Source organism: Thunnus albacares, chromosome 19 (genome assembly GCF_914725855.1).
Source record: "Thunnus albacares chromosome 19, fThuAlb1.1, whole genome shotgun sequence".
NCBI lineage: Eukaryota > Metazoa > Chordata > Actinopteri > Scombriformes > Scombridae > Thunnus > Thunnus albacares.
Window position 1 is genome coordinate 19,427,672 of NC_058124.1, and position 12,880 is coordinate 19,440,551.

The following is a 12,880-nucleotide window of genomic DNA, read 5'->3' on the forward strand; positions in this document are numbered from 1 at the left end:
GGAGATGATAGGAAACAACAGCTACCCTAAATGTAGAAAAAGCAGCTATAAAGCACAAACCTTATGTGATTAAATACGTGATAGTGAGAGATACTGTAGCTCATGTCAGGGAGGGAGATAACGAGAGACGGAGAGGGAGAAAACCGGGGCAACTATAAATAGCAGCTTAGCGATGAGGGGAGAGGAAAGGCCGCAGAGAGACTGAGAGGATGGAGAGAGATAGAGAGAGAGAGACGGAAAGGTGAAAAACAGACCCGAAGGAAGAGAGATGTGTCGTTCACAACTCAAAATGACTCTTTTTATTCATTACTCAAACAACTGAAGTCAGAAACAACCAATGCGTTTGCAACACATCCATGAACATAATAATAATAAAACCCCAAGAGAATCAATCACATGTACAGTTTTTTTTTTTTTTTTGGCAGCCGCCTCTTTAAACAAACAACCCGTCGCATTTACAAGCTCAACAACAAAAAAAGAAAAAGGAGGAACACATCTCCCAGCTGTACAGTAAACAGCTACGATTTATGTTTGTTGAGCACATAGGAGTCCTAGAAGAAAGCACACAGGAAGATGCAGCCTATCTAGCGCCATATAAACTAGATATGAGGAGTAGACACACACACTCACTGCCAGAGCCATCTGTACAACAGTAATACTAAACAGCACTGTGCTTCAATTACTCTTTTTTAACACTGAAATATTACCGTGCCATTCAAATAAGGTCAGGGCCTGTATTTATCAAACTGCTAAAAAGGACTTAGCTCAAGTGTAAGATAACAAAGTTTTACTCCTACTCACAAATGCATAAATAAATAGTTTTATTTTGAGTATTGTATTCGCTTTCTTAGAGATTAGATGAGATTGATGCCACTTTAGTGTTTGTACAGTAGTTGATGAGGCTATAGCTAGTAGCCGGTTAGCTTAGCACACAGATTGAAAACAGAGGAAAACAGCCTGGCTTTGTCTAAAGATAACAAAATACATCTTCCAGCACCTCTAAAGATCACTAATTACCATGTTACATTTAGTTAATTTAATTAGTACAAAAAACAAAGTGTAAAAAAAGACAATTTAGCGTTAGCCCAGTTTTATTTCTTGGTCTGGAGCAGTTGCCAGGCAACCTGTGGAGAAAATTTGTGCTCCCAGCTCATTTTTATACTTTTGTTTTTGTACAGATTAAACAAACCATATATAAAACGTTGATCAGTGAGCTTAATTTACAGATGTTGGTATAGGTGGATTTAGCCAGGCTAGTTGTTTCCCCCGTTTACGCTAAGCTCTTTATGCTAAGCTAAGCTAACTGGCCGCTAGCTCTAGCTTTGTAGTGTTCAGACATGAGAGTATCAATCTTCTTATCTAACTCTCTGCAAGAGGAAAATACGTGTATTGCCCAAAATATCAAACTATTTCTTTAAGAATAAACTATTTATTAAAATTCTTTTGACTTAAAAAGGCTTTTAAATTTAAGAAAGCTCCAGATGTATCTGTCACACATAAAGAGAGGCGAGCCCACATCTTAGGAGACATGTTTTAGAGTGATTGTACAAAATATCATTAGTCATGATAAAGCAATAAGCATAATTCAGGATAAGGTAGTTTCAAATACAGCTACATTCTCCTTCGCTGCTCCAGTTTGGTTTTCTTTGAAGCCAATATCTGTTATTCCATCCCATTTATACATTTGATCACTGTTAATTTCACATGTTGATTGCCTCTAGAAATATTAAAGATGCCACATAAATAAAAAGAACTTCACTTCAATCAAAAACTGTATGTTTGTGCAGAAAAACACCTCTCTGAGTAAGGATTATTTTTGGGGGACGAGTGATACAGCAGATGTGGTTTGCTTTTTTCTGCTCAGAGCATACATGTGAACAGGAGTAGGAGTAAATTGCTTCATAATCGGCAGATTAAACTCAGATCAAACTTATTTTTACTCCTAAATTGGCTCTTAAAGTTTGATAAATACCAGCCCAGATGTGTTCAATGTCCATAATATCATACATTAGTAATAAAATAATAATAATAATATAAACTAGTATAAACTGTAGTTATACTTTCTATTTGTGATCATTTTCAATAAACATAATTTTCATTATTTTTAATATCTCTGTATAATTCTTTTAAAAATAGCATCATCATAGGAACCAACAGAGGAAAGGGGGGGGGGGGGGGGGGGGGGCAGAAGAGATATGTTGATAGGTCCGATTATTCATGTGGACAGGAGAAAGACAGAAAGAGAGAGAAAGAGGATCAGGGGAGAAAGATTTCACAAAGAGGAAAGTGCTACAATACAGTATAGGCATTGATTTTTTTTTCTCTCTCTCTTCTATTTGAAACATTCATTTTCAGTTTTTCCACAACTGCAGTTCATACTGTTAATGTTACAGCCACTTACAAAACAACAGTGCTCCCGCTCAACGCTACATTATGGAAACCCTACTCATATTGAAGGAAACCCTGACTCGTTGTACAGTAGAACAACAGTGAAATATACTGTAGGAGCTCACAGTTGCACATCTAGCCTCAATATTTAAGACAAATGGAAACAAACTGAGGATGACATGCAGGGGTTATGTTGCCTCATAAGTCTAACATTGCGCTAAAGTTTCATATACAGTGTCTGAGATTAAATAGCTAAGAGATGTGCAACACAAAATAGCCCAATACACTTCTAAAGTACTTGCGAAAACAATATTTGCAAACCTATTTAAACCCAAAGTTCAAATACTTATCATCTAAAGTGTCTCATTTTCTTGTTTTGACATGAGCTTGTTTAACATTTTTGAAAAATACTGTAGCACACACTTCTAGAAATTTTAGGAAATGCTCCCACCAACAGCTGAGAGATAAGCTATTTTTGCACTAAAAGCCCATTAGCCTCAAAACGAATTCATTTTTATCATGCACTATAAGAACTATGAATGTAAGCAGCTGCGTCATCTCATCTGGTTACTACAAAGTGCAATATCATCATCATAAGATATCAAATTTAAGCCAATTTCAAAGTGTTAACTAGTGATATACTGTAAATCATAGCAGACAAAGTCAGTACATGGGTAGATATAGAATAAATTAATAAATAACAGATTTTTAAATAAATAAACATGTCATACATAAGTTATGATAGACACAACCAATCTCAAATAAATACTCTCGTGTTTGGTTATGTTAGACAGTCACTTTGTCAGTCTCCATTTGGTGTGTTAAATGTGTATTGATCACCCCCCTCTAACACTTTAAATCAGTTTGACAGTCTCTTATGCAAGTGCACCAGCAATAATACTATTCTGTAAATCAATAGTAGCACACTGTTTCAACATGGCACAGTTTCAAAAGAGGAAAACACACGTATACTTTTATAATTAAAATGTGCATTTCACTATCCTAAAAAAACTCTTTGATTATGTTGCCTCTAATTACAACTACTGCGTGGGTCTGTTTGGTCATTTGGAATATTTGAAACTGAAACACAAAGTGACCTATCCTCTCATTTAACTACATCACTATGAATTAATCAGTGTCAAATGAATTGTTAATGCAAGGAGCTTTGTACCCCTCCTGCAGCTCATATCTGAGTGTAAATATTAAGATGGTCGCTGTGTTAACAGCAATACTGGGCCTCATTTGATAGCTGCTTGCATTTGGCATTTGGACATCAGCTGTGATTGGTTGTTTTTGGTCGTCGGTGTGTGTTTGATGGCAGCGGGTTATTTCACAGCTGTGTGTGTAAATGTACACAGAGGGCCAGCGTGCAGACCCATTGTGTAGCAGCAAGCAGTAGCAGTTTGAGTACATTATCAGTGCTCCTATTTCCTCCGCCCGATCAAGAGTAGTTAGCTAGCTAATATATGCCGTGATTTCCCATCTGTCTGACGCCGCGTGTAGTTATGGCTCCCAGTCGTCGTCGTGGTGCTGAGAGGCGATGATGACTACCACGGTGAGGATGGTGCACAGCACGATGGAGGCGATGCCAACAGCCAGGCTGATGAAGGAGAAGTTGCGTGCCTCACGGGAGGCTATTTCCGCTGTCACCATGTCCCCTCTGGCTATCGCCGTACGCACCTAAATGATGTGGAGAGAGAGAGAGAGACAGAGGGAGAGAGAGAGAGAGAGGGGACGGGTGTGTGGGAGAGAAGAGAAGTCAGGATGTAAGTTATGTAAGAAGAAGATGCACGAGTGGGAGCAGGAGAGATCCTGGTTAACAGCTAAAACACCATGAATGGATCGATTTCACTGCAGCACGGCCTGGATGTGCAGAAAGAGGCCACTCCACACAACATTAACACACCATAACAACATATACAGCTCAGACCGGTGGGTCTATGCCTTGTCAGCTCAACTCAACTCAAAGCCAGCTGAGCAGGCCCAGAGGAAAAAATCCATTCTATCCTGTTGCACCGACAATGGTGCCGTTACGTAATGTGGTCCGTTGGGTGCATGTTGGTCAGCACGGTCTGCCATTACAGAGGCAAACAACAGGCATCATGAGCTATGAGAGCCACCAGACTGAGCCTTTACATTTCTAACATCACGCTCAACTTAACTTGTATGTTAAAGAGTGTCAATAAAGGGTCTGAAAAAGAGCAAAACATGTCTTTTTATGGCTACATTCCACCGTATGGATGATGTTGCTGAGAATAAAAACTATAACAGAGCAGCAGCATTTTGCTCTTTTTTGAAGAAAAGCACTAAAGACTGACATTTGCAATTTCTATCTCCTTGTTGACAGTATTTCTTGATTCTGCATAATTTCAAAGTATTGAAAATATCAGCTCAGCACTGTCTATTCACACTTAATTGACAGAAATTACATTGTTTAATTGTTTTTTACTTTGTCTGCAGTTCAAACCTGTACAAAGTACATGACTTATCTGTGCTGAAATCAAATGTAATAGTGAACATTTTGCTTCCTGTTATCATTCAGCAATGTTCATATTAACCATTACATGATCTCCTCCAGATGATGGGGGACGGCGGACAAAATCCACAGTCCTCATTTTGAGCAAAAATGTATCTAAACGTTTATCTGAAGATAATATGAGGTTTCGCCCGCCTGATTTAGTCAAATAAAGTGGATATCTTCCACAGTTACAGTCTTTTTACTAGTTTTGTATCTTCATATGAATAAAATCAGAGGGCTATATCTTACTATTATGCATACTAGAAATTCTTATCACAAACTTTGATGTCATTCTATAAGGCGAGTCAATTTCTGCTGAATAAAAATGGGGAGTAAAATGACTTTAGGATAGATTTACACTCCAAAGTCCCGGGTAAAAGCGACATTATGTTAATGAAATCCAAAGATCAAAAAAGATACTGTGAAGTCGCATTAACCTGCACTGCCTTGATGATCGCAATGATGCCTGTAGGCCAGAAGCAGCAGACGGTGGTGAGCACGGCGATGGGCAGGTAGTCGTGTGGCGGTCGGCGGTCCATTAGGGTGATGCTGGGCGGCATTTGCATGGGATGAATCTGCCCCGGTGGGATGCCTGGGTGGCCTCCCCCGGCCGGCATGTAGGGCTGACCCTGAGAGGAAGGAGAGAAGGAGAAAGGGAGTAAGCACACGTACCTTTTTAAAAACAGAAGAGCAGCTTACATCGCACTTTCCACTCAAGACAGGGGAAACGAGGTGACACGAGCAAAGAGAGGACAGCAGCAAAAAGCACGACAGAGGGAGGGACACAGAGCTTGTTAGGATTACTGCTGCTGGACAGGGAGCAATAGGGAAAAGGGCTTTATTTGCATTTTTGACAGCAGTCTGTCAAATTGATTTAGAGGATTTTTTTTTACAAGCTGGTAGCAGAACGAGACATCAGAGGCAAGTTAATCACAGTGCAGAGCCTCTGAAGATTAGCCTTCAAAGCCAACTGGACAATTTTCACCGGGTTCGCCTTATTAAAAACCACCTGCAGAGCTCAGACATGGCTGACTCTTCAGGTTCTGTATCTTCTGTGCATTCATATCTTTCATCTTACTGTTAGCTGCAAGACCTAAGAGGAGATATCAGAGTGCATTGGTGCTTTAAGCTTCTACAAATCAAACAGTGTTCAAAATTGTATGTATTTGTGTAAATTGCCTCTATTGTGTGTATAAGGGTATTTTTTCAGTTAGTTGCATGTGTTCATTCTGTTCAACGAAACACGCCACCAGTCTCTGTGCTGATGCAACAGTTGCACGTATTAGAGTCATGCATGTCTAAGCTCCATCAGCAGCGTGGCAGGAAATGTCTGAAGCGATGATTGATTTGTGAGATTGCAGCTGGCCTGCAAGATGAGCGTGTTACTTACAAATCTACACTCACTGCTGTAGATTTGTGTAACTCTGTGGAATTTAGACAAACATAAAGTATTTGGAAAACATTAATGATACATTTCTGGGGTTTTTCAATGTTTATCCTATTAAAAGTAACAGATAAGAGTACAGTGGGCAGCAGCCATGGTCGACCAGTCTATTCACAGCTCAGTGTTAAAATTAGGACACTTGATGGTGAGAAAACAGTTGCACTTTCAGTCATTTAATGACTCACAATCACATTTATAATTAAACCACTTTCAGTTTAGAGCTGGGTATCGCTGTGGATGGTTTTATCTGTTCATGTGCAAACACATGATTGTGAATCACTGATCTTACAGACATCAATTCTAAAATGATGAAGGTTATTGATGCCATCTCACCTGCCAGGTTTAAAATACTTAATGTTATGCAAATGTCATACAGTACATGTCAGTTGTTTTAGTTTCAGTGTCTTATGTGAAGCACTTATAATTGTCCTGTCTGTGAAATGCTGCACAAATTAAGTCTTTCCCCCAAGTGTCACCAGCTAGAAAACTGCATAAAAATGAAGCAATGCAGTCGTGTTTGGACTAATCAAAGAACCTGGTGCTCAGTCACAAAATATTGTCTATTGTGTTGTATATTTATGTTCTTATAAAAGAATAAGTCTGAGTAGTCGTGTGCTGGATACAAAATTCTATTAAATTGGGATACAAGGAATACACACACACTAAATTAAAGTTCCCTTTAATTTTATTTCTGATGTTTCAACTAAACACAGGCCCACCTCGGGAGGGAAATTAATTATGTATATGTATATATGGAGCAAAATTACCAGTCACATCATAATCATCTAATTACATCATGTGTCTATTCAGTGAACATTCTGTGCTTATGTATCTGTAATCTATCTGTGTTTAAATCAATAAAAACCCAATCAACTGTTTCAAATATTGCTCTAAACATTTTCCCCCTGTTTGAATAACCCTCTCCTTAAAAATATATATACATACTCATCTAAAATGTTAAGAAAAGCTGTGGCTGCTGCCAAATTGCATGTGAGATAAACATGTGCTATAATGCTAACATGCTAACATTTGAATAAATGTATAGTTCAGTAGACAAAAAAAAACAGAATTTGGCATAAAATAAATTTCCGGTTATCCAATCTGTAAATGTTAAGGATGCTAGCTGTGATATGAAGTGAAAATAAATATATATCTAGAAGTTTGAGCAGAGATCGGTGTAACTCTGCAGCCGCCTGATATCAGACCTGTGAAAACTCTAAAAGCAGTCTCTGACTCACCGATGGCATGGGATAGACGGGTACGTAAGCTGTGCAGGGCTGCAGCTGAAGCGGGTAGCCCGGGTGGAGGTATCCTACAGGAGGATGAGGCATGGTGCCTCCGGGTCCCTGGGTCTGGACTGTGTAGCCCTGCTGGGCCCCCGGGGGTCCCAGTGGGCTGCAGTGGAACTGCGTCTCTTGGAGGTAGCCTTCTGAGCCTGGAGGTGGAGGTGGCGGAGGATAGTTGGGCTGGGTGCCCGGCGCGGGAGCCATGTTGGGGTGTTGGGGTACGTTGGGGTCTTGCGGGCCGGGGAGATACGGAGGAGGCTGCATGGTCTGACGGCCAGAGTCATCGAGACCTGGGAAAGAGAGAGAAAGAGATAAGAAAAAAGCAGGTAGGAGAACAATCAGAAATAGAAAGAATGGTGGGTGAACAATAAAAGAGACAGATGTAAGGGTGAGGGCATGTTATCTAACTCGAGCACTGTTACACGTTCGTCCGCATGTAGAATGCGACGTGTCTTATCTCAGCTCTTGGGGAGGAGAAAAACAATTACACAGACCACAGCTCCTCAGCACGACATCAAATAACATCCACAAAGACACGCGGAAAGAAAAAAGGCTGATATTTTCCAACCTGTCATGTCTGTGTGCTAATGATGACAAGTGATTGGCATTTTCACTTCCAAAGAAGAAAAGCCTTGTTCCTCTTTCACTCCCATCAGAACAATATTTATTAACAGCTGGAAATGTGGCATGAAGAACTTCATCTGATTGCTTCATCTGAAGCATCTGTCCACTTTTTGGACATCTGAGCGTTAAATGGTAAACACCTCTTGCTTCCTTTGTGTTTGTTTGAAAATGACTGATAGGATGTCGTGCTTTCGTAGGAGGTTACAGTAATCCGTTTTGACAGGGACATGAGGAAGGATGAGAAGAGCAGGAAGAGAAATAGAGATAGATGGAGGTGAGGTTGGAGGACTTGAAGAAGGAGAGCAGGAGGCAGTCAGAGAGCAGAGCAGCTGAGCAATGACGGATGACGACTTGTGCTCGGGGACCGACTTTACATAACAGTCCCTATCTCCTGTCACAAGCAGGAGCTGGACCAGAAACAGACACAAGGGAAAGGAATGAGTACGAGTGGAAGGGACACCTTTAAAAGGTCATGGTGATGTGACAAGCAGCTTGGCAAATGTGAGAGACAAAATACATGGAGTGAGCTGTTGGCGTTTACGAGCCCATGCCTGTGACATCTCAACTATTTACTTTATTTTCTATCAAAACACAAGAAACCAGGAAGTGGTGGATTTTCAGTTCAATCCTGATCAAAGATAGGTCAAAACCCTGACTTTAAACTATATTTTGTGCTACAGCAGGCATTACAAGGAGAGAAAAGCACCAACATTCATTTAAAAAAAGAACTTAATGATGGTAGGCCTGAGCTTCCTTAGTGTACCTGCTGCCACAGCGGACCAGACCCAGATAAGTGGAGTGGATGCATGGAGTCTTGTGGTTAATTTAATCACAAGTCGTTCATCTGCAAAATGCAACTCACAAGCATAATTCTGCTAGTCACTACAGTCTATCAGGTCTCATTAATCTATAATTGACTAATTCATATATTTTATTAGCGATTCCATATGTTGCAGCTCCTGTTTTTATTAAATTAATGTACTAATAACTGATTTATGTTTCTTTAAACATAGAATAGCTGTTTTTTAATTGAATCATATGGAGCTTTGATATTTTAAGATAAACGTTTCATTAGTCAGTTGCTTCTTGCCAAAACATTATATAATAATTGCTCATATTTATTAATTAATAGTTATAATTAAATTGTTTACACGTCACTATTTCACTGCTGATGAATTTCAACACTTTCATTCTTATAGTTTTGTTCCAAATCATGATCTCAACAGTCAATATACTATAATACATGGTTTTTAAAATGGTGATTAGTTGAAACTAGAAAATGATCATACAATTGTAGATTTTACTAGTCAAGCTGAAAGTGGTGACATTTACCAAAAGGGATGAAACTGGATTAGATTTACTGCTCGTCTCTAAGTAGCAGCTATGAGCTGACTTTTCTTGTAATAGCAGGAAAATCACAGGTGCAATTAACAGCATTAATGAGGATTTTACTCCATCTGATAATCACATTTTAACATAGCGATAGTATGTAGTTATCATATAGATAATTTTATTCATATAGTCCAAAATGACAAATTTGCCTCCGAGGGTTATTGTGTCAACAGTCTAATCAGTAGTGAAGTGAAGTGATGGCAACTTTAAAATAATAATAAAAAAGGCCTCATCATAACAATTACAAACAATGTCATAATTATGAACAGAGTTGGAGACAATGTGTCAGTGATGAGTGACTTGTACAAATGCTACAAAAATGTTTTTATACATGATTTATAAGCTATCAGTAGATGGAGGAACAGTGAGTACTACAGGCAGCATTTAGCTGCAGACAAAGTGCCTTTTAAGGAAAGGAAACATGAACATGCTCAACAGCTACTGAGCATCTCTGAATTTATGGGCCAAAATCCCTCCTTCTCAGTGTGTGTCATGTGATATGTACAGTAGCCACTGTATCACGATATCAACACTATTACAATAGAGAAATTGTATTCTGGTGTGTTATTCATAGCTGCATCCTAATAAAAATATTAAAGCTGCAGTGATTAGTTGATTAGTTGTGTGACAGAAAATGAATAGAGAGCTATTTTGATAATTGAATAATTGTTTTAGTTATTTTTTAAAGCACAAATGTCAAATATTCTGTGGTTGCAGCTTCTCAAATGTGAGAATATGAAGCTTTTTTCTGCCATACTGTACATGATAAATGTCTTTCTTTGGATTTTGGACTGTAAATCTGACCTTTGAAGACCTTTAAAGACGTTGTCTTGAGCTTTATGAATGTATAATGGCCATTTTTCTCTATTTTCTGACATTTTATAGACAAAACAATCGGTTAATCGAGAAAAGAATCAGCAGATTAATCAATAATGATAATAATTGTTAGTTGCAGCCCTAAAAAAATATACCGGTACCACTTTCTGATAAGTCATCAGGTCTTAAAAGTGTTAAGTGTTTCACATTTTCTAATTCATCGGGTCCGCAGTTATATTTAATAAGTCATTAATGAAAATAATCTGCAGTTATAAATGTTATAAATTGTTGATTTTTAGCTGGATGTCCTGCAGCTCTTTCCAGAGAGTAAGTGGTTGAATATCAGAGGTGTCTTCTTAAAGAATTAGATAAAGCAAATGCTATGGTGGTATAGAAAGGAGGGATTTTTCACAACCTGGCACCCCAAAACTGATGCTTGTTAATGGCTTATAAATGATATATAAAGCATTAGTAAATGATTTGTTAACCATGAATTAGCCGTTAATTAATGCTTATAACCCCTTTATAAAGGATGCCTTCTCAGAAAATCAGAAAGTGGTTCCCTTACAGCTACAACAGCTGCTGGATTGTTGTTGGTCATCCCTGGATTAATTGACCACACAGAGTTTATTAACCCTTTCATGCTGTTCATATTCTGACCCGTCACAGTGTATATGTATGATTAGTCTCTCTGCCACAAATCATACATGAATACCTGATCAGTTACAGATAAATTGGTGATTAATGAAGCTTTCAGGGAGCAGAGAGAGCATATTCTTAACATTTACACACTATATAATGGTCCTATGTTAAAAAAGGGGGGAAACATAACGCACACACAACAAAAATGTGCATCAGCTGCACAAAAATGTTTGTAAAAAGTTGAAATATTCACATTTTTGTATATTCAGGGTCACATTAGAATAAGTCATCAAATTTCAGGCTTAAAGAAAAGTGTTTAAGTGTTTTTCTTCTTCTTGCAAATGTAAAAATGGTTCAAATTTGAACAGTAGCCTATATATAAGGGTTTTTACAGCCCAAACTGCAGTCTGCTGCAGTGTGCTGAACATCCTGCCCTTTACAGTGTCTGTGGTAACTTTATAGGTTTCACTATTTATCATCTTTATTATTTATTTTTTCTGCTGTAAAGCTGTTTGAGCTCCATCAGTTGGCGCTTTCACATCCTGAAGGACGGAGAAGAAAACCGGAGAGTCAAAATGTGTCTTATTGTGCACCAGACGTTATTATTAAAAATCCTGTTGAACACGCGCACATGAAGGCGAGTCTCATGATGCGTGCACGCGCAAAGGACACCCACATAATGTCTATAAGCAGGAGGAGAAGATGTACAATATGTGGGCCTGTGCGTAATGATGATAATGAGACATACAGAGTGAAGGAAAAAAATGACAATAACCCCATAATACATTTTAAAGTCGCTAGTTGGGGGTTCTTTCCAATTTTGTGTAATAAAACAATAAAAGCTTGAAAAAAAAACTCCACATGACATAAAAACATTATCAAATTAAGTCTGATTATGTCACTGTAAACTCTCCTCTGTGTAATTTAAGGCCTTATATTGATCCCCCCCCTGCCCCCCCCCCCTCCTCTCCCTCAGGCTGCACCCACACAGCGGCGCATCATCCTACAGAAACAACGCTGTGCAGATAAATAGCGGATGGAGATCTTGACAAGGAGGGAGAGCTGAGGGGGAAAAATGCAGATGGGATAAAAAAAAAAAGATGTAGTCAGCCTGATGTGTATCAGACGCTACAAAAAAAAAAAAAAAAAGCGATGTACACATAAAGCTGTATTCACACATCTCAAAGGGGTTGGATGAGAAGTGGCTCAATTAGGCTGCCAATTAGGCTTCAAAATGCGCCATGTACGTATGTTAGACAATTAAAAAAAGACACCTCACCGTGTTTTTCCGACGACATGCCTTCCGATCTTCTGTCCTCCTCCTGTGATCGGATGTATTTTTACTCCAGCTAGTGGTGGGAGAAAAAAAAAATCCCCTCCTGTCGTGCGCGGCGATGCAGACTTTTATTCCAAACGAGCCATCCTCAAGATGTCTTCATCTTAATAACACCCACGGTTTACTAATAATAACTTCAGGTGTGTTTTCTAAAGCTTTCAGTGGTCCTCTCCTCTCTCCTCTGTCTGTCTGTCTGTCTCTCTCTCTCTCTGTGTGTGTGGCAGCTTGTCTAATAAGGTTTCTCCACTAACGCGTTGCCGTACATTGAATTAATCAGACACAAAGCTATCGTTGTCTTAAAGCGACAGCCCGGGACTGGGAAAACGCACAGGCACTGGGCTGGAACATCCCATTACTGCTCAACAAAGAGGCACCTTTTGAATGAGATGGATTTCTCTCATTGCGTGACATTTCACCACCTCAGTTTTTCCCCC

The 12,880-nt window shown here is 39.1% G+C and overlaps 1 protein-coding gene across 1 annotated transcript; it reads right to left on the minus strand.

Moving 5' to 3' along the window:
* Positions 1–280: 280 nt before the first annotated feature.
* Positions 281–12,867, minus strand: prrt1 (proline-rich transmembrane protein 1). The gene is made up of 4 exons (XM_044336542.1): positions 12,390–12,867; positions 7,589–7,926; positions 5,344–5,535; positions 281–4,068 (listed from the first exon to the last, which is right to left on the minus strand). Exons 1-4 carry the CDS (start codon positions 12,406–12,408, stop codon positions 3,892–3,894), a joined length of 726 nt encoding a protein of 241 aa, XP_044192477.1. The 5' UTR covers positions 12,409–12,867; the 3' UTR covers positions 281–3,891.
* Positions 12,868–12,880: the final 13 nt, after the last annotated feature.

Excerpts from the sequence above, each read along its gene's own strand:
- prrt1 (XM_044336542.1), bottom strand. Across the intron at positions 5,536-7,588 it reads CCGTCTATCCCATGCCATCG|GGTCAGCCCTACATGCCGGC; the intron begins GTGAGTCAGAGA and ends CCTTCCTCTCAG. Across the intron at positions 4,069-5,343 it reads CGATCATCAAGGCAGTGCAG|GTGCGTACGGCGATAGCCAG; the intron begins GTTAATGCGACT and ends CACATCATTTAG.